General features: G+C 36.1%; 1 protein-coding gene across 3 annotated transcripts in view; it reads right to left on the bottom strand.

Moving 5' to 3' along the window:
* Esco1 (establishment of sister chromatid cohesion N-acetyltransferase 1) overlaps positions 1-19,974 on the bottom strand; it is a 52,380-nt gene extending 32,406 nt beyond the window's left edge. For 2 of the 3 annotated variants that reach the window (XR_011373504.1, XM_070029457.1), the window contains exons 1-5: positions 18,074-19,974; positions 10,687-10,798; positions 8,709-8,775; positions 5,165-5,279; positions 2,056-2,187 (exon numbers count right to left, since the gene is read on the bottom strand). Coding sequence is in view for 2 of the 3 variants with exons in the window: in XM_070029457.1 (XP_069885558.1) it covers positions 2,056-2,187; positions 5,165-5,279; positions 8,709-8,775; positions 10,687-10,798; positions 18,074-19,597 (1,950 nt within the window). In the remaining variant the exon portion in view is untranslated. The remainder of the gene's footprint in view (positions 1-2,055; positions 2,188-5,164; positions 5,280-8,708; positions 8,776-10,686; positions 10,799-18,073) is intronic. The other variant, XM_070029458.1, reaches the window with a different exon arrangement.
* Between the last annotated feature and the right edge of the window lie 1,188 nt (positions 19,975-21,162).

Here is a 21,162-nt window from a genome sequence, read left to right as displayed (position 1 = left end):
CCACTCAAGGCTAGTGCCCTACCACTTGAGTTCCATTCCACTTCTGGATTTTTGGAGGTTAATTGGAGACAAGAGTTTCATAGACTTTCCTGATCTGGCTGGCTTCAAACTGTGATCCTTTGATCTCAGCTTCCCTAAGTAACTAGGAATACAGGCATGAGTCACTGGCACCAGGCAATTTGTTGTTATTTTTAAGTAGCTCTAAATAGAGTAAAATTTTATCATCCATTTCTGAGTGAATTAAACTATAACATCAAGTGTCTTCTTTTTGTGTACTTTTCACCAAGAATTAAACACAACGGATAGAATTGGCACTAAATGTTAGATGTTCTGTCAAGCACAAGTGCTTAATGTCTACTTGAGGTTCACTATAATCTATCTAACTAATTATTTAAATCTGGAGCCACAATCACAACAGACCATCAAGTCAGTTACACTTTTATCCACTCTGCACTATAAAAGAATGCATTTACATGATTTTGGAGTAGGCTTAGCTCAGACTACATATACCTACAGTTGAAAATGCAAAAGATAACCAACTCCTAAACTCACTTCCTTCTCACAAGCTTATTTCAAAATAAATAAAATAACCTAGGCTCTGTCCCACCTACAGCATGTGAGGATAGTTGCCTGGAACAAGAGGCAATCTTTCCTAGATTACTAAAGTGCTTTTAGCATTTTAAGAGATTCAGAATTTGTTTAGAGGTGGTGGTGACGATTCCTTGCTCCATAAATCAACTTTTGGTTCTAAAAAATCAAAATAAGTTATTTTCTAACTGATTTCTTTACAGTTCCCCTTCAGAAATTAAGAATTTTCCTGTCTTTTAAACATAACATGTTTAATTTTAGGAAACTAAATCACTATACGTAAATTATGTAAATTGGACAGAAATGACTTCTGCCAGTTCACATATAAAAGTATAATAAGTCTTCTATAATTTAACTACCTGATAAGATCATTTGTCTTTTCCAGATGTAAAGATCCTAACATAGCCAAAATGAAAGAGTAAAATTTCCAATGATAAATCATTATCTACCTATAAATGGTCTACATCACATACATTGTATTTCATTTAGTGAAGCAGTAACAGAGACAGTGTGTGGAAAGGTAAAAAAAGGAATACAAAAATGACCAAGGAAACCAAACCAAAAAAGAAAAAAACAAAATAACAAACCTCACCTACTCTAGGTAGGAGTAATTAGGTGAATGAATGCATACATTATCAGTCAGCCAAAGCTAAGAATATGAATTTAACTGAGGGCAATGAAGACTTTAAAATAATGCAATATCTGGTGCCTACATACAAGCCTATATGAAATGAATTGGTGATCTCAGTTCAGATATCCTGGAGGTCTTATTAATTTGAGTGTAGAGTACTGAAGGTAACATGTATAGAATAAAAAACAGGTTCCATTTCAGATATGGGTAAACAGCAATTATATTAAATTACTATTTTCACAAGATATCTGAAATGGTTCAAAACTGCTAAAAATAATTTTGCTATTTCCAGAAATGAGTATTAATTATACTCATATGCCTCAAATGAATTTACATTAAAATACATTTCATGCTAAAATATATTAAATAAAACCCATATTAACTTTGTGGGATTCCTTTTAGATACTCCAGTTTTTTTCTTTTAATATTACAAAGACAAATTCTTGTGAGTTCAAAGAAGATTAAAAAAAAAAACTCCAAGCCCCAAAGTTGCACAAGGTTACACAAATTAAATCTTCATCAATGATTTCATTAAAATCTAAAAAAAAATTGTAGGAAATTATTCAACCTGAATATAATTACAAAGAAATAGTATAATAACTATTTTAGGAGAATATAATTTAAATTAAAAATCCCACCATATCAACTAGTAAGAATATATTCGCTGTTTTCAACATTTGGCTTTTTTAAAAAAGTAAGCCAGTACTACATATGGTTTGTATTTATTACTGTTCCGTAAAAATAAAATTTAGTGACTTAAATTTGGCAATTCATCTCATTAAGATTCTGACCTAATCATCTGAACTTTACACTTAGAATTCAAGAATTCCACTTACCACATATTTTACAGCACTTATAAACTGGTTGTGGAAAAGCAGATGTTGGGTTTCATCTTCAGGATTTGAAGCTGTGTAAAGCATTCCACAAACATTACAGGAAACTGCTCCAAATCTTTTTTGTCCTGCATCCTATTTATAAAAACAAGTAAGTTTTTAATCTTTCCCCGTTACTCATGAACATAAGATTCCCAGCTACAAAATGAACACTGCATGAGAACTGCTAAATCTATGAGTGATTTAATGTTGACTAGAAACATCAAGATGTTGTCTGAAGTGTACGATTCTAGTAAATGTTTCCATTTTAGTAACCTAATCACTCCTATCACAGCATCCAACTTAAAAACTGAGAAATTATCTTTAACATTACACACTTAGTCCAAAAGCTCCAAACAGCAAATAATCTAAAAAGAATACTATTATTTTTCATCCTGTCAATAATTATACCAGAACCTAGAGGAAATAGTGGCTTGTAGACTCTTTTTTAAAATTTAAGCCTCTTTGCTGGTGTGGTGACATACCCCTGTATCTCAGCATTCAGGAAATAGTACAAGATTGTAAGTTGAGGCCAACCTAGGCTACACAGTGAGATCCTGCCTCAAAATAGGTAAACAGCCAGTAATAGTGGCTCCAGCTTATAATCCTAGCTACTTGGAAGGGGTTAAACAGAGGTTTGAGGCCAGCTTTGGGGGGAGGGGGTATTAATGAAACTCCATCTGGATCAATGTGAGTGTGAAATGGTATATTCCTGTCATCCCCAGATACAGGAGTAGGGATAAGACAACTATGAAGATCACAGTCCAAGTCAGCCCAGGAATAATGTGAGGCCCTATCTCAAAAATAACCAATACATATAGGGCTGAAGAAGTGGCTCAAGTGATAAAGCAACTGCCTGGTGAGCAACAGATCCTGAGATAAAACCCTTAGTACTCAAAGAGAGAAAGAGATAGACTGGCAGATAAATACACAGTGGGGGTGGGGGGGGAGTAGTAAAAATTACTTCTCTTTATCACAATGTAATTATTTTATTTTTATTTTGTATGCCTTTGTACTAGTGCTAGGGGTTGAACTTAAGGCCTTGGCACTATCCCTTAGCTTTTTCACTCAAGGCTAAGCCAAAGCTCTACTTCTGGCTTTTTGGTTGTTCACTAGAGGTATAAAGTCTCATGAAATTTACTACTCTGGCTTGTTTCAAATTGTGATCTTCAGATCTCAGCCTCCTGAGTAGCTGAGATTAAAGGCATGAGCCACTGGCACCTTGCACAAATGTTAATTTAAAAATTCTAAATTTTAGCTATGCTAATAAATGTAAAATTGACATTTTATTTAATAAAAACATTCCAATTGTGTTCAAAATATTTTGAAAACTCAGTGAGATAGTTTACATTTTATACTATTCCTTGAAATGCACTATTTTATTTATTTATTTTAGTTACAATATCTCACTGTGACAAACCACATTTCAAGTGTTCAGTAGCTATGTGACTACCATATTAGACTGCCTACCACACTGATTTGACAACAAAAACATTACTAAAACAAATTTTATTTTCATTATACTTTTCTAAACAATCATTGAAAAGTTATCCCCTGATATTAAAGCATAATCCAGGATCCAATCTCAAAAAAAATCCTTTATGTTTGACTGGAACTACACTAAATGACCTATTATTTTGGATCTCTTCATATTTTATTGACTTCTATTATTTGTTCCTGTTTTTGTTTGTTAGTTCTGGGATTTGTAAACCATAGGCAAGCCCTTTATGCCTTATTTTTCAGATAAGATTTCACTTTTTTTTTCTTGCCTGAACTAGCCTGGATCAAGATTATCCTATATGCACCTCCTAAGATTCAGGTTTATACATCATGATGACAGCCAAACACCACAATATTCAGCTTTTTTGCTAGATCTCACTAACTTTTTGCCCAGGTTGGCCTCAACTCTAAAGCTTTCTTATGTCTACCTCTTGAGTAGCTGGCATTACAGCATGAGCCATATCATGTCCAATATTTAAATTAGTCTTTAAGTATAACAGGTTAAATAGGGGAAAAAAAGAAACACTTCCAGCTTCCCATTCAGGAAATAAGAGTTAAAAGACCTCAAGTTTAAGTTTTTTTATTTTTGTTTTTTGGCAGTACTGGGATTTGAACTAGGGATCTTGCACTTGGGAGGCTAGTCCTTCAAAGTATGGTGTTTTGGGGGTTGTTTTGATGCTAGTACTGTAGTTTGAACTAAGGGCCTCACAATCCTTTCTTGCTTGCTTGCTTACTATCTCACAACTGATACTCTACCACCTGAACCAAACCTCCAGACCAGCCTTTTCGCTAGTTAATGGAAAATTAAGTCTCAAAGACATTTCTGGCAGTGTGGCTTTAAACTGTGATCCTCTGATCTCAGCCTTCTGAGTAGCTAGCATTAAAGGTGTAAGCCATGAATGCGCAACTCAAATTATGTTTTTAATCAAATATTTCCCTTTTTAACATCCTGCCACCAAAATATCTCTATTTCAAATTGTTAACCTATTCTCCTTATACAATTATAAAACTACAGTAGATTTAAAATCAATTCATGTATTGAAGTTCCATGTTATTTCAATATTTAAAACAACTATGGGGCTGGGAAGGTGGTTCAGTGGTAGAGCGCTTGCCTTGCATGCATGAGGCCCTGGGTTTCATTCCTCAGCACCACATAAGTAAAAAGAAAGAAGCTGGAAGTGGCACTGTGGCTCAAGTGGTAGAGCACTAACCTTGAGCTGAAGAGCTGAGGGACAGCGCCCAGGCCCAGAGTTCAGGCCCACAACTGGACCCAAAAAAAAAAAAAAAAAAAAAAAAACAGCAACAACTATGAAAGTAATGATCAAATAACCTAAGACATTATCAGATGTAAAATATCAGAATTTATTATAAATAAAACTAGGAGGAACCTGAGTTATTTTACAAAATTATCTATTTATTTAGGGGAGAAGAAATTGTAACAATACCAGGAATATTTTCTATATTGTAAGCCTGTGAAAAAAAGGACTTTTGCATAAAAGGAATATATTTACTAGTACCATGAATAAGTAAGATACATTAACATTTTACCAACAAGGTCAAATTGCATACTTACTATGATCAACTGTTTTTCATCAGCTTTCTCTGCTTCCTTTAGTTTCAAGTCCTTTGGAATTGTTATCTCCAAATGGGAATTACATTTAGGCCAAGAATGATTTGGTGGTATCTCTCTTGAAAAACAGAACAAAATGCTTATGGAAAATTATAAATCTGAATTATTTTAAATGACTCAAGCCGGGCGCTGGTGGCTCACGCCTGTAATCCTAGCTACTCAGGAGGCTGAGATCTGAGGATCGTGAGACTCCTATCTCCAATAAACCACCAGAAAACCGGAAGTGGCGCTGTAGCTCAAGTGGTAGAGCGCTCGCCTGAAGAGCTGAGGGACAGCGCCCAGGCCCAGAGTTCAAGTCCCATGACCGACAAAAAAAAAAAAAAAAAAGAGTCTCTTAAATGACTCAAAAAATACTAAACAATCATGAAATATTTCAACTTCAAAGGGAAAACAATAAGCTTTCAAAAATCTAAGGGTATCAGGTACAAGTAGCTCACACCTATAATCCTAGCTGAGATTTGGCAGATTAAGTTATAAGGTCATTCTAAGCAGAAAAGTTTTCTAGACTCTATCTCCAAAATTACCCACTGGTGGCTCATGCCTATAATCGTAGCTACTCAGGAGGCTGAGATCTGAGGATCACAGTCCAAAGTCAGTGCAGGCAGGAAAGTCCATGAGACTCTTAGTTTGAATTAACATTAAAAAGTCAAAATGGAGCTATGGTTCAAGTGGTAGAATGCTAGGCTTGAGCAAAAACACTAAGGGGACAACACCCAAGCCCCGGTCCTGGCATATAAAACTATAGGACTAGAAGCTTGGCAGCTGTGAGGCCCTTAGTTCAAACCCCAATAGCACACACACAAAAAAATGGTCTAGAGGAGAGGTTGGGGATGTATCTAAGTGGCAGAGCACATCCAGCAGGCCCTAGGTTCAATGCCCAGCACCTTAAAAAAAGAAACTATAAAGATTAAGAAAAGCCAGGCATCAGTGGCTCACACCTGTAATCCTAGCTACTCAGGAGCCTGAGATCTAAGGATCACATTAGCTGTGGCTCAAGTGGTAGAGCACTCACCTTGAGCTGAAGAGCTGAGGGATAGCGCCCAGGCCCAGAGTTCAAACCCCACAACCCCTGCCCCCCCTCCCAAAAAAAATCAAGAAAATAAGCCAAGATATAGAGTCCATAAAAAAAAGAAACGTGGTATGTACACAGTTGGGTATAATCCAGTCATAATAAAGAATGAAACCCTGACATACATAAAAACATGGATGAATCTGCATTACATTAAGTAAACTATGTCAGGCACCAAATGCCAAATATTATATAATCTCATTTATATGTGGAAGCTAAAAAGCTGATCTCACTGAAGTAAAGGTTAGGACAGTGGTTACAAGAAGCTAGAAAGAAAAACCCCTAGGCCTGGGGAGGTGGCTCAGTGGTACAGTGCTTGCCTTGCATGCATGAGGCCCTGGGTTTGATTCCTCAGCACCACATACGCAGAAAATGCTGGAAGTGGCGCTGTGGCTCAAGAAGTAGAGTGCTAGCCTTGAGCTAGCTGAAGAGCAGAGGAACAGTACCCAGGCCCAGAGTTCAGGCCCCGCAACCAACAAAAAAAAAAAAAAAAGAAAAGAAAGAAAGACTCCTAATATCTCCTAACACTCAGAGCAACTATGGTTAACAAATGTATAGTCTGAAATTTCTAGCAGAGGATTTTCAATGTCTCAAACACAAAAAAATAATGAAATGTCTGAGGTGAAAGATATTTCTCTGAACTGATGTAATAAAAGACATACTAACCTCCCCATTAATGTGTTTTCTTATGTGTCAATTATATTTCTTTAAGAGGAAAAGAAAACTGACTTTCAACAAACGAATTCCAGCACCTGATATGGGTCTTCACATTTTATGGAATTTGAACTGAATTTCATGCTTGCTAGGAAAGTAATCTACCAGTTGAGGCCCATCTCCATCTCTTTTTTTTTTTTTTTTTGTCCAGTCGTGGGGCCTGAACTCTGGGCCTGGGCGCTGTCCCTCAGCTCTTCAGCTCAAGGCTAGCGCTCTACCACTTGAGTCACAGCGCCACTTCCGGCTTTTTTTCTTTTTGCTTATGTGGTGCTGAGGAATTGAACCCAGGGCCTCAGGCATGCAAGGCAAGTGCTCTACCACTGAGCCATCTTCCCAGCCCCCATCTCCATCTCTTATTGCTTTTATTTTACAAGTAGTCTCCCATGACTTATGCCCAGGTCAGCCTGGATTAGAATCCATCTGAGTAGCTTGGATGACAGACACACATTCAGCTTTTTTGCTCAGATAGAGTCTCACAATCTTTTTATCCGGGCTGGCCTCAAACAGATTCCTCCAAATCTCCCTATCCCAAGTAACTGCAATTACAATTGTGAGCCATGCACAGAGAACATGGTTTAAGTCAGTGCAGTTTGTACAGGACAGGAAGGGAAGGAAGGGAAGAGAGGGAAGGAAGGGAGGGAAGAAGGGAGGGAGGGAGATTTACTTAATTCTAAGATTCTTTTTTTTTTTTTTGGGGGGGGGGGGAGTCCAGTCGTGGGGCCTGAACTCTGGGCCTGGGCGCTGTCCCTCAGCTCTTCAGCTCAAGGCTAGTGCCACTTGAGCCACAGCGCCACTTCCAGCTTCTTTCTTTTTGCTTATGTGGTGCTGAGGAATTGAACCCAGAGCCTCATGCAAGCAAGGCAAGCGCTCTACCACTGAACCACCTTCCCAGACCTAAGATTCTTTTTTTAAAAGGGCTTTTCCATTTACTATAAAACACTCTGTGAGCACCAGTGTTTGATTGGTAATTCATCTGTAATTCTGCTACTCAGGAGGCTGAGATCTAAGGATCACGGTTTGAAAACCAGCCAGGGCAGGAAATTCCATTAGACTTTTGCCCCCTAATAACTAGCAAAAAGCCAGAAATAGAGTTATGACTCAAGTAGTAGAGCATTAGCCTTGAGCAAAAAAGCTTAGGGGCAGTGCCCAGGCCTTGAGTTCAAGCCCCTGGACTGGCACCAAATAAAGAAAAACAAAAACAAAAAAAACCTTACATATTGATAACAAACAGTATTTTCTCAAGTGTGAAGAAAAACATTCTCAAATACTGTTGCTGTCAGTATAAACCAGAATATTTTGGAAAAAAATTAGGCAATGTCAAATAAGTCCTACAGCTATGAATTTATCCTAGACATAAAGTTAACACAACTGAACAAAGATATAGGCCCACTATAAATAAATAGAAATTAACTAAGACACCAAAATGTCCACACAGTAGACAGCAATTAAATAAACCAAGGAGTATTTACACAATTAAATGAAATGCAGAATTTGAAAGAATAAAGTAGGAAGGTTGAAAAAGTGTCTTTAGTACAATTTTTTTAAGCTACTAAATATATAGGCACAGAAAAAATATATACAATAAAAGAATCTGTGAGTAAATTGACAGTTACTAGTATAACTTTTTGGGGGGAAAAAGCCCTAGACTAATACTTTTAAGCGTAAAGTTTTCAAATTTGCACCTAAATTAAACTAATACCTTACCTGTTATCACTGTTCTTAGAGGTCTGGTTATCAGGTATACTGTGCTGTTTGGGAGCTGAACCTGCAACTTATTAAGAAGATTGATGATATTAAGCTTTTTAATATCCTTCTCATGGAAATAAGAACAATTATAAATAATTTAGAAAACTGAAAATTTTCCCTCATTTTTAATAAAAAGTATTTCACAAATTTAGATCCATCTAACAATTACTCTACACAGAGGAGACAAGATCAACCTCCTACGCAAACAGTGGAACTACAGATACCTACTGGTAGAGCAGTGGTTTACCTCTAAAATCACCAATTGCTGGCATTGAATAAATTATTTAAATATCTGCATAATTATATAAATACAAAATGGCAACAAAACATTTCATTATTAAAAATTTATGATCTGGAAGTGCTGGCGGTGGGGTGTGTCAGTCTGAGACCACGGCGGGGGCGCCGTGCCCTTTGCCATGGAGGAGTCTGGGGGCAGAGAGCCGGTGCTAGATGCTAAGTCCGAAGTTACCAGCCAGCTTATGGATTTTCAGTGGAAACTCGGTATGGCTGTGAGCTTGGACAGCTATAGATCACTTAAGTATCCTTATGCTGCAGTAATGCTAAAAGTGGCAAATCAATGGCCAAGTAAAGAACAAGTCCTTTGAAATGACAATTCCTCAGTTTCAGAATTTTTACAGACAGGGCTGGGAAGGTGGCTCAGTGGTAGAGCGCTTGCCTTGCATACTTGAGGCCCTGGGTTCGATTCCTCAGCACCACATAAGCAGAAAAAAAAAAGTCCGGAAGTGGCGCTGTGGCTCAAGTGGTAGAGCACTCACCTTGAGCTGAAGAGCTGAGGAACAGTGCACAGGCCAGAGTTCAGGCCCCACAACCAGAACCAAAACGAAAAAAAAAAAAAAGAATTTTTACAGACAGTTCAAGGAAATTGCTGCTGTTATTGAAACTGTGTGAACCTCTTTGGTTGATACAGTCCTATCATCATTTGAAAATTATGGGCTCAACTTTCTGCAAAAGAACTACCTAAGGACCAAATAATATTTATCAATGAAAATATTACTTTCCACTTTTTAAATAATAAAAAAGGATAAACAGGAAAAAAATTTATGATCTCTGGAATTTAAGTTAAATAAATTATATGTAATAACTTTGTTTTCCAATACATTTCTCATAATTGGGCTGGGAAGGTGGCTCAGTGGTAGAGCGCTTGCCTTGCATGCTCGAGCCCCTGAGTTTGATTCCTCAGCACCACATAAGCAAAAAGAAAAAAGCCGGAAATGGCGCTGTGGCTCAAGTGGTAGAGCTCTAGCCTTGAGCTGAAGAGCTGAGGGACAGCGCCCAGGCCCAAATTATACTCACTCTTCCTCTATAAAGACAAAAAGATAAATTACAGGCAACATCAGTGACTATCTGACTTCAGTATTTTGGTCCAAGTTACACCTTTCCTTTAGTAAACAGAGGGGGAAAAAATAAACTTTGTACATCCTATGATGTTTCATCTGATATGAAAGCAAATTCCCCTTCAACAGTTCAAATAATATATTAACATATTTTCATAAGGTCATCAAAATAAAGTTCTTGTGTGATATAGGTAGACATTTAGGAGCATTATTAAATCCTTAATTCCAAGAGACTCACTGAGATAGAAAACTGAGTTACTGTGAGTTAACAATTAAAAATCTTCAATAGTAAAATACAAAAAGTCTGGGAAATAAGCTGCTATTCATTAAGGAACATTGTCCAGAGAATAAACCACAAAGTAAGAAAAGTAAAAATAAAAGAACTTTTGTTAGGAAGGCAAAAGGTAGTATTTAGTTGTCCAAGCCAATCAGGAGAAACAATTATTTGTAAAGAATAACTATGATAATAGAAATTTTTTTAAAAAAGCAATAATAGGCCTTTTGATATAAAAGTTTTCTGTAACAGTAATAAAAATGGCATTAAACATTGAGAAATCCAAATAATATTTTCACAGTATTACCTGGAAGTGTATTCTCTCCTGCATCAAATTTTGCTTGATTTGGCAGAGTTGAAACAGAAGTGTTTTCTACTGCACTGCTTCCCAGCTTGGATTCCAAACATAGGCTGAAATTCTGAACACATGTAATTCAAGGTTTTTGTATCAACTTTTGTGGTGTATCTCAAGTTTTCAGTAAATTTCAACATACTAATAAAATTTAAGATAACACTTTCTAACTGAATTCACATAAACATGCATTAATAATCTATTCATGATTTTGTCATAAGCTCCCTTTCTCAGTATTACCTATCATTACTTACTCCCCTTCATACTACATTTAAAACTCAACCCCACTCCCAGAGATTCATTTCACAATTTCATGATTTGATTTTCTCAAGAGCTTCATGTCTGGACTGCACTATCCAATATAGTTGTGAATGTCACATTTGACTTACTGGGCACTTGAAAATATGATTTGAGAAGTATAATAATAATCACAAGTCAGATTTTGAAAACTTAAAGCACATGCTCGTTCTCTCCTCTCCCTTATACACACACAGTATTCTATAGCCAGGTGCTGGTGGATCATGCCTATAATCTTAGCTACTCAGGAAGCTGAGATCCAAAAGATCTGGTTCAAAGCCAGCCCAGGTAGAAAAGACTGTGAAAGTCTCACTATATCTCCAACTAACCAGTAAAAAGCAGGGCTACAGGTCATGGCTCAAGCGGTACAAACAAGCACAAGCCCTAAATTCAAACCCCAGTACCACTAAAAAACAAAAAGAGTAAATTGCATCATTAATGATTTTTAGAATTGATGTTGAAATCATACCATTTTATGTGACAGGCATACAATATATATTTATGGACAGATAGATATATTATAAACAATGTATAAAACATATTATGTTAAAATGAATTTTACCTGTTTCTTTTTGCTCCATTAATGCAGCTATTTAAAATTTAAAATTATGGCTCATATTTATAGTCATGATGTAGAATATCTTTCTAATAAAAATTCACATAACTCAAAATTTAGCCTCTTCCAATGAAGCTTTCAGTTTTCCCTAACTCCCTTCATATATTTGTTTATATCTCTTTCAACTTCCTTTCACTTTCTAATTGAAATTAGTTGAATTATCAATAGCTTTTAGGAGTAATGAGCATATTAATCTTTTTATTCCTAAGAGCCTCTAAGCTAAAATCTTATCAAAGATGATACACAATTAGTAACTAATAAGTATATATATACTACCAATTCAATTAGCATTGGAATTGGAAATGGAAATAACAGGAAACATTTTGTATGTGTGTATTATGAATGCTAAAGTGAACATGACATGATTTTAGAACATTTTTATTGTTGTTTTACACTGGTCCTGGGGCTTGACTGAGGTCCTGAGCTTTTTTGCTTACGGATATCACTCTACCACTTGAGCCACACCTCCACTTTTGGCTTTTTGATGGTTAACTGGAGATGAGTGTCTCATCAACTTTCCTGCTAGAGCTGGCTTCAAACCATGATCCTCACATTTCAGCCTTCTGTGTATAGGCATGGGCCGCTGGCACTCAGCTAGAACATTCTTTTTTTAAGTGAACATCCAAAAATAACAGAAAAAAAATATATAAAATGATTGTATTAATCATTATACAACCCATTAATAGGAAGCCAATAAGTTACTGATTTAAAAGACAGACCATAAAACTATGGAGCCTAAAAATTCATAATGTCTGGATACTAAAACTAGACCAAGAACTCATGAATGTTTTATTGGATACCCGGCTTATCAGCAGTATTACTGATACTGATAATATATAACAAAAAAAACATTACATACAGGTGGCCACATGATATTTTCAAAGTTGCAAGGGTTGTGCCTTTTTATTTGCATTCCTGTTTCCCCAAATACAAGTCCTGCTGACTCCTGAAGCCAGCCAAACCCACTTTAAATTGACACTCCATCCTTTAACGTGTCACTCAAGTTTAAGTTACTTAAGCTTCATTTTCTTTGTATTATGTAGATAACTAAATTTACAGTGTAGATTGTACTTGAGAAATATGATACCCTATATCATAATAAACAAAAGCTATTTTACAATGAAAACAATCACTAAACAAAAGCTATTATGAATGACTAGTATTAAGTACTGTCATCTCAATTCTTAGTGTTTAGGAGTTTACTGCAGTTCTTAAAAGAAACAGCAAAAAAAAAAGCCTCTGACAAAACCCATCATTTGTTCATGTTCTGGAGAAGGTAAAAATAGCTTAATAAAGACTATTAGTGATAAAAAAAAAAAAAAAGCCAACAGCCACCATCGTACTAAATGGTGAAAAACTAAAACCATTTCCTCTAAAATCAGGAATAGGATGGACAAGCACTCTCCACTCCTTTTCAATATAATACTGGAATTCCTAGCCAGACCAGTAAGGCAAGAGAAAGACATAAAAGGGATTCAAACAGGGAAACCAGAAGTCAAATTATCCCTATTTACAGATGACAAGATACTCAAAGGACCCTAGAGATTCCATTTCTAAGCTTCTAGAGCTGATCAATAACTTTGGCAAAGTAGCAAGATACAAAATTAAACCACAAAAATCAGTAGCTTTTCTATATATCAAAAATGTGCAGATTTCAGAAAAATCAGGAAACCAATTCCATTTGCAAAATCCTCAAAAAAATATTTAGGAATAAGCCTAACAAAGGAAATGATGGGACAGCCAACAGACTGGGAGATCTTTACCAACTATACATCTGACAAGGGCCTAATACCAAAATATACAAGGTAGTCAAAGAAACTAAACCACCCCCAAATTAATAACCCAAAAATAAATGGGCAAAGGAGCTAAAGAAGAGACTTCATAAAAGAAGGAAGAATGGCTAGTACACATAAGAAAATGCTTAGCATCCCTGGCCATAAAGGAAATTCAAATCAAAACAACATGGGTTTCCATCTCACCCTAGAATAAGACTGGACAGCATCAAGAATTCAAACAATATGGGCTGGGAAGGTGGCTCAGTGGTAGAGCGCTTCCCTTGCATGCATGAGGCCCTGGGTTCGATTCCTCAGCACCACATAAGCAGAAAAAAAAGCCAGAAATGGCACTGTGGCTCAAGTGGTAGAGTGCTAGCCTTGAGCTGAAGAGCTGAGGGACAACGCCCAGGCCCAGAGTTCAGGCCCCACAACCAGACCCCCCCCCAAAAAAAAGAATTCAAACAATAATAAATGCTGGCAGAGATAGAGAGAAAAAGGAACCCTACTGCACTGTTGGTTGAGAATGAAAACTCTGGAAGGCAGTTTGGAGATTCCTCAACAAATTAAACGTAGAGCTACCTATGATCAAGCCATACTGGGCATCTATCCAGATCACTGCAAGTCTATACAATAAAGACACTTGCACATCTATGTTCAGTGCTGCACTATTCATAATAGCCAAGTTATGAAAATAGCCCAAATGCCCTACAACTGATTAATGGATCAAGAAAATGTGATACATATATACAATGGAATTTTACTCATCTGTTAGAAAGAATATTATGTCCTTTGCAGGGAAAATGGATGGACCTAGAACAATTCATACTAAGTGAAATAAGCCAGACTCAGAGAGAGACAAACAGCCCATGTTTTCTCTCATATGTGGAAGCCAGAACCAAAACACAAATACGCATGTTAACATATATATGGTTCTATGCATTTACATACACGCAAACATGACTAAAGGAGGGTATACACAGAGGAATCCAAAAGTACAACTCCTCTGAACAACTATTATATATCAAAACAAATACCAGAGCTGGGCACTGTTAGCTCACACCTGTAATCCTACTGACTGAGTGCTCTGCGATCTGAGGAGGTAGGTTCAAAGCCAGCCCCAGCAGAAAAGAACCTTTAAAACTCCTATCTCCACTTAACCATTCAAAAACCAGAAGTTGAGCTGTGGCTTAAAGTAGTATAGCACTAGCCTTTAACAAAAGTGCTTGAGGAACATCTAGGCCCTGAGTTTATGCCCCACAACTAACAAAAACAAAAACAGGAAGTATAAACATGTTCTAGAAGACAGAAGTAGGAGGCCAGAGGAATAGAGAAAAGATGAGCAAATTCAGATATTATATTAATGTATATTATGATAAATAGGAAATATGTACCTTGAGGGTAGGGATGTGAAGGGAAAAAAGGGGGGGAGGGGAAATGAAGGAAGGGGTGAAACTGACCAAGAAGCGTTACACTCATAACCTGTCATGGAATAGTATAGTAACCCTTTTGTAGAAAAAAAGACAAGAAACATGCCTCCTTTGTACCAGTACCTAGATGCAGGCACTGAAGTATGTCTCAAACTGATAAGTCACCACCACATTTCTGAAATAGTGAGCACTTATTAATATTGTTGAAAAAAAAGAGTTCTTTAATAGAGGAAAATATAAACTTGTGATATGTATCAAAACATTTTGTTCTGATTGCACAAAATCAAGTTTCAAATATGCATACATAAAGGATTATTACATACAATTTTAAAACACATCTAAGCATTCTTTATGTTCATAAACTCATAAAAACACACAAATAAAAAATAGAAGGAATCTACCAATTTCGGAAGCAAGTTTTATTCTGGAGAGGGAAGAAGTGGAACAAAGAAGGTATAGTTGAGGATTTAAATGTACTTATGTTTTAAAGGATCTGAAGAACATGTTCATTTTGTCAAATCTGGGCGGTAGTTACATGTTTATCTGTGCTATAATCTTAAATATTGAAGAATTTGAGAACCACACAATTTTTAAAATAGCAACAAATCTCTAGTATTCTTTCTTGTAACAAAGAACTGCATAAACTCAATACTTTTCAAATGTTATAAAGAGACAAAACAATGATCCAAGTAAACATCTCCTGCCTATTATAGTTAGTCCAAATAAATTGATTTGAATTTGCTTTATCTTTTTTCATAAGCTGCCTTTTGAGGTTTTGTTTTGTTTTTTTTAATAGAAGCAGGGTTTGCACTCAAATCTTCAGGGCATCATGCTTGACTGGCTTGCTTATTGGATTTCTATTCTACCACTTGACATGTACCTCTAGCCCAGCTTTTTGTTGGTTATTTTGGAGACAAAAAATCATGAACTTTTCTGTTGGGCTGACTTCAACCTGAAATCCTCTGGATCTCAGCTTTCTGAGTAGTTAGGATTACAGGTATGAACCATCTGGTGTCCTACTCCTTTTAAGTTTTGAAAGGCATTTATGAAGCTTGTGAGAAGACACATTCAGCAGCAATATAGGGAGACAATTCTAAAAAGAAAAGCCACTCATCTCTGCAAAATGGTGCTGAGATCAATAGGAAGTGTACTCATTACCTTGCTCATGTAACTGTAATCCTCTGTATAGTATCTTTACAATAAAAAATAAAAAAAATTAAAAAAAGATGGTGATGAGAATGGACCTATGACATCAAACAGACAAGCACTTTACTTCTGAGTTACATTCCCAGGCCCATAACTTATTACTCCTCCTAGTTATTTCCAATTACTATCACTATCTATTCTGAATTATTTTTTCTTTTCTTTCCTGTTTTCTTTTCTTTCTCTTTTTTTCTTTCTTTTCTTTCTTTCTTTTTTTTTTTTTTTTTTTTTGAAACAGGTTCTCCCTATGTAGTCCAGGCTAGCCTCAATCCTTCTGCCTCAGCCTCCAAGTGCTGCAATTATGGGCATGAACTATGATACCCAGCTGTTAAATTATCGTTTTTTAATTGATACTTCCATTCTCATTTGTATAAAAGCAGCAAATGATATCTGTTCTAAGTTCAGGTGTGATTTTCAACCCTGTAGAGTAACATATACTGATTTATTTTCACACTTTTGGCATAAAGCCCAGATCTCCAGCTCATCCCAAATATAACTTCAAATTACTCAAAATTTCACTCAAATGATTTGCTAATGTTCAGTGTGGTGTACAGAAAATGAGGGGTTGAAAATTACAACATCTGGTTTCTAGTCTTCTGACACCAAACCTAAATCACACTCTGCTCTCATTTTCCCATTGTAAGATTATTTATACAAAAGTAACCTTTTTTTCTTTTCTTTTCTCCGTCAGTCCTGGGGCTTGAACTCAGGGCCTGCGCATTGTCCCTGAGCTTCTTTTGCTCAAGGCTAGCACGAGCCACAGCACCACTTCCAGTCCTTTCTGTTTATGTGGTACAGAGGAATCAAACCCAATGCTTCATGCATGCTAGGCAAGCACTCTACCACTAAGCCACCACCCCAGCCAAAAGGCCCATTTTTGATGTTTGGGTTTTTTGGGGGGATAGTTCATGGGTCTTGAACTCTGGGGCTGAACCCTGTCTCTGAGCTCTTTTGAGCCATGGTGCCACTGTGCCACATGTGGTTTTCTGGTGAATCTCACCGACTTTCCTGCCTAGTCTGGCTTTGAACCACAATCCTCAGATACCAGTCTCCTGAGTAGGTAGCTACGATTACAGGTATGAGCCACCATCACCCAGCTCAAAGGCTCAGTTTGATGAAGTTTAAAACTATTTTCTCTAAAATGAAAGTCTTCAATTATTTTCAAAAATTATTTTCAAAAATTCTTTAGTTGGGGGATGGGAACATAGGAGATAAGGATTGCCTAGCAAGCATAATTACCTGGATTCAATCCCTAACACTGCCAAGAAATAAAACTAAGCAACCAAGAGCAAGCAAACAAGACATTCAAAAATGTTGGCCAGGGGCTGGGAAGGTGGCTTAGTGGCAGAGTGCTTGTCTTGCATGCATGAGGCCCTCGGTTCGATTCCTCAGCACCACATAAGCAGAAAAAGCCGGAAGTGGGGCTGAGGCTCAAGTGGTAGAGCACTAGTCTACAGCTGAAGAGCTGAGGGACAGCTCCCAGACCTAGAGTTCAGGCCCCACGACCGACAAAAAAAAAAAAGTTGGCCAGTACAATTTTATTCTTAGACATTAGACTGATTTATACCTCAGACATTTCAATTTGCCAACTAATAAAAATGACTACACAAATCAAACCAAAAAATACCCTTTTGAAGATGCCAAACTTTTAAATTTCATCAAGTGGGATAAAAGGCTTTTTAATATGGACATGAAAATAGACTCATGTTTTTAAGTTCCACATTTTAATCACGAGGCAATATGTTCTCTATACTATAATCATTAGTAAAATTAAGCATATCATGTGTTAGGCTAAAAAGAAAATCTGGCATTTAGAAAATTCATACTTTCCATAAGAGAGAGTAAAAATAAACATAGGAATCATACACATAAAGATAAACAACCAAAGGAATCACAAAAGTCAATCACTATAAGATTGGGTTAATAATTTTATGACCTACTTCTTAAGCTAAAAACATTGTAAAGTTTAATAAGAAATAAAAGGTACTCAGGTACCTATACTAAACATAACAAAAATTGATTACCTTATCTGGTGTTGATTCAAAAGAATGTTTCATCTGATTATCCAAAGGTGAGTCAGAAGGTTTTATCTGATTATCCAAAATTTCAGGAGCCCTTTTTGTGGTTTTATTAGTTTCAACTGTAATATCATTAATATTAACTTCTTTCATTTTAACTTCAGATTTAATTTCTTTCATTTTTTCCTGATGGCAAATTACATTTTTATCATGTGGTTTTGCCTCTAAAAATGTACTCTGAGTCACAGAATGATGTATTTCTAAACCTGGTGGTGAAAAATTGGTTCTCAATAAGCCCAACTTAGGGGAAACTTGAGAGTCTTTATTTTGCTGCACAGAATTAAATTTTGAGAGTTTAATTTTAGTCCAGTTGGAGTTCTTCTTTGTTGAGCTGTTTATTCCATTTAGTATACATTTCACGGGTTTTGTTTTTCTACTGGGGAAGAAACGGTTGCATTGCACATCCTGATTTGTTTCTTTTTGATGAGGTATCTGTCTTTCAACATCAGTCTCTTCTGATTTTACTTCTGTAGGCTTCTTTTCCTTCATACTTTCTACTTGTGATGATTCCTTTTTTACTTCTACAGTATCTGACTCAATTTCACCAGCAATTTCTTCACAAAGCTGGAGAATGCTACCACGTTTGCTCTTTCCTGTTGACTCCAAATCATTATCTATACTTTGTTCAGGCACTGATGGCTGTGGACTTTTTTGGGATTTTGTGCTAGTATTTACTTGTGTGTGAGCTGACTTCAGTTCATTCTTTTTAGAAACCAATGAAGTAGCTACTTTTGATTTTTTTATTTCAGAAGTTACAGGCACAGGTTTTGGTTCTTCTTTTCTTGTAGTTTTCTGAAGACACTTTTCAGATCCTTGTACACATTGTGCACTACAAGTATAAACTGTCTGGTGTTCTACTTTGAGCTTTTTTGCTTTAGGGGAATTTACTATTTCATTAATTACTGAATTTTCATACTCTTTACAATCTGACTTTATTTCCAGTGATTTCCTTTTCACATGTTTTTGATTTATTTTAACTTTATTAGACTTACTTTGAGTACTGTTACAGTGTTCTTTTCTTGTTACTGGTACACACTTTTTAACTGCTTGAATATGACCCTGAATATCTCTACTGCGCAAAGACCTTGTAGAACACTCCTTTAACTGTTGTAATCTTTGTGATCTCCGATTAAGATGCTCATTTGCTTTAGAGGTTTGGTGCACTAATTTTTTCTGACATTTGTTTTTTGTAGTTTCTTGTGAATGTCCTTTTACAGGTACTATACTTTTAGTGCCTTTATCACTGGAGGCAGCCTTTGTCGACCGTGTACTCATGCGTGTTCCCAATTCACACTGATTTATTTTACTTTCATCACTGGGAGATTTAACCAGTGACTTTATAGCTTCCATAGGACCTGATTTTTTTGCTAGATTATTTTCAGAACCTTGAATGTCTATTTCTAAATTCGTATCTTTACTTTCTTTAATAATACTGCAAGAATTTTCTCTTGATTTCTCCTGAATGGACATTATTCCTGAGTAATGTCTTCTCTTTCTGAGTAGTTTTTCAAAGGACAGCCTGTGTCCTGGCAGGTAAAAATGTTGAGTATCTAGTATTACTAAGAAGCAAGTCGTGAAAGCCAGCTTTAACTTATGCTGATACACATTTTCAACAAAAGTACTAGTTTGCTTCAAGTAAGGTTTTAGATATGAGAAAAGCTGGAATAAATTCTGAAAGATATTTGCTTTCTGTTGAACAAGGCAATCACACTCTAAAGAAATTTTATATTTAATTTTCTATTTGCATAAGTTTTTAAATGAAAAGAAACTTAATTCAGATTTTGTTAAAAATTGTCAATTAATTTTTAGTTTCAATCCTATCTCTATTACTGGAGAAGTTATTTATCACTGACCTGTCTGTTTTGACAAAATTTTTGAAAACTTTTTTCTTCTGTAGTCTACAGTTACTGGACTCTGATTCATTTGAAACATGTCTTATGATTAACACGTTTCTTTCCTTGTTTGCTGGGTATGTTGGTTTGTAGTTCTTATTTAGCCTCCTTTGTTTAATAAAGTACTCTATTAATATAGATTTCCTTTTGTGCTGATATGTCTGAAAAAAAAATAAAAAATAAAAATTAAGTTATAATCTAAGTATAATTAGCCATGCTAATACTATGCAGAAATAATTATTCAAATAATGATTTGAATTCTAACACTTGTTTTTGAAATGTTTAGACTGTATGCTTAAGATAGAATTGGAAGTGGCATTGTGGCTCAAGTGGCAGAGTGCTCGCCTTGAGCTGAAGAGCTCTGAGACAGCACCCAAACCCAGAGTTCAAGCCCACAACCAAAAAAAAAAAAAAAAAAAAAATATATATATATATATATATATATATATATATATATATATATATATATATATTAACAGAATGAGGTATCCTAACTGTATTCTTTTTTTTTTCCTAACTGTATTCTTATAATCAGTAATTTGTTTTATAAAAACATACAACTGCTGAAAATCAGTATACTTACAATTCTTTTCCCACAAGACAGAATTGATGTTTCAGCCAACATAACTCATGAAAATCTGATAAAACCATTCCTTATAACCTGTTCTTAACACATTACACAGCACCTAAAAGAGAAAGCAACTTTCAATGTTTAAAAGACAGAAGACGATGCCTGTAATCCTAGCTACTCTGGACACTAAGATATTAGAATTGTGGTTGAAAACCAGCCCGGGGAGAAAAGTCTATGAAATACTTTATCTCCAATTAATCACCAAGAAATCAGAAATGGCGGTATGGATCTAAGTGGCAGAACTATAGCCTTGAGCAAAAGAGCTCAGAGACTGTACCTAGACCCAGAATTCAAGCCCAATGAATGACCCTCCTCCTTCCTGCCCCCCCCAAAAAGCCAAGCATCAGTGGCTCACATCTTTAATCCTAGCTACGTAGGAGGCTGAGATCTGAGGATCATGGTTCAAAGCCAGCCCAGGGAGGAAAGTCCATGAGACTCTAATCTCAAATGAACCAACCAGAAAACCAGAAGTGGCAATGTGGTTCAAGTGGTAGAATGCTTGCCTTGAGCTG

Source organism: Dipodomys merriami, unplaced genomic scaffold, assembly GCF_024711535.1.
Source record: "Dipodomys merriami isolate MVZ:Mamm:240054 unplaced genomic scaffold, mDipMer1.0.p SCAF_2, whole genome shotgun sequence".
Taxonomy (NCBI): domain Eukaryota; kingdom Metazoa; phylum Chordata; class Mammalia; order Rodentia; family Heteromyidae; genus Dipodomys; species Dipodomys merriami.
Note: the sequence above shows the minus strand (reverse complement) of the source record. Positions and strands in the feature narration are given on the sequence as shown.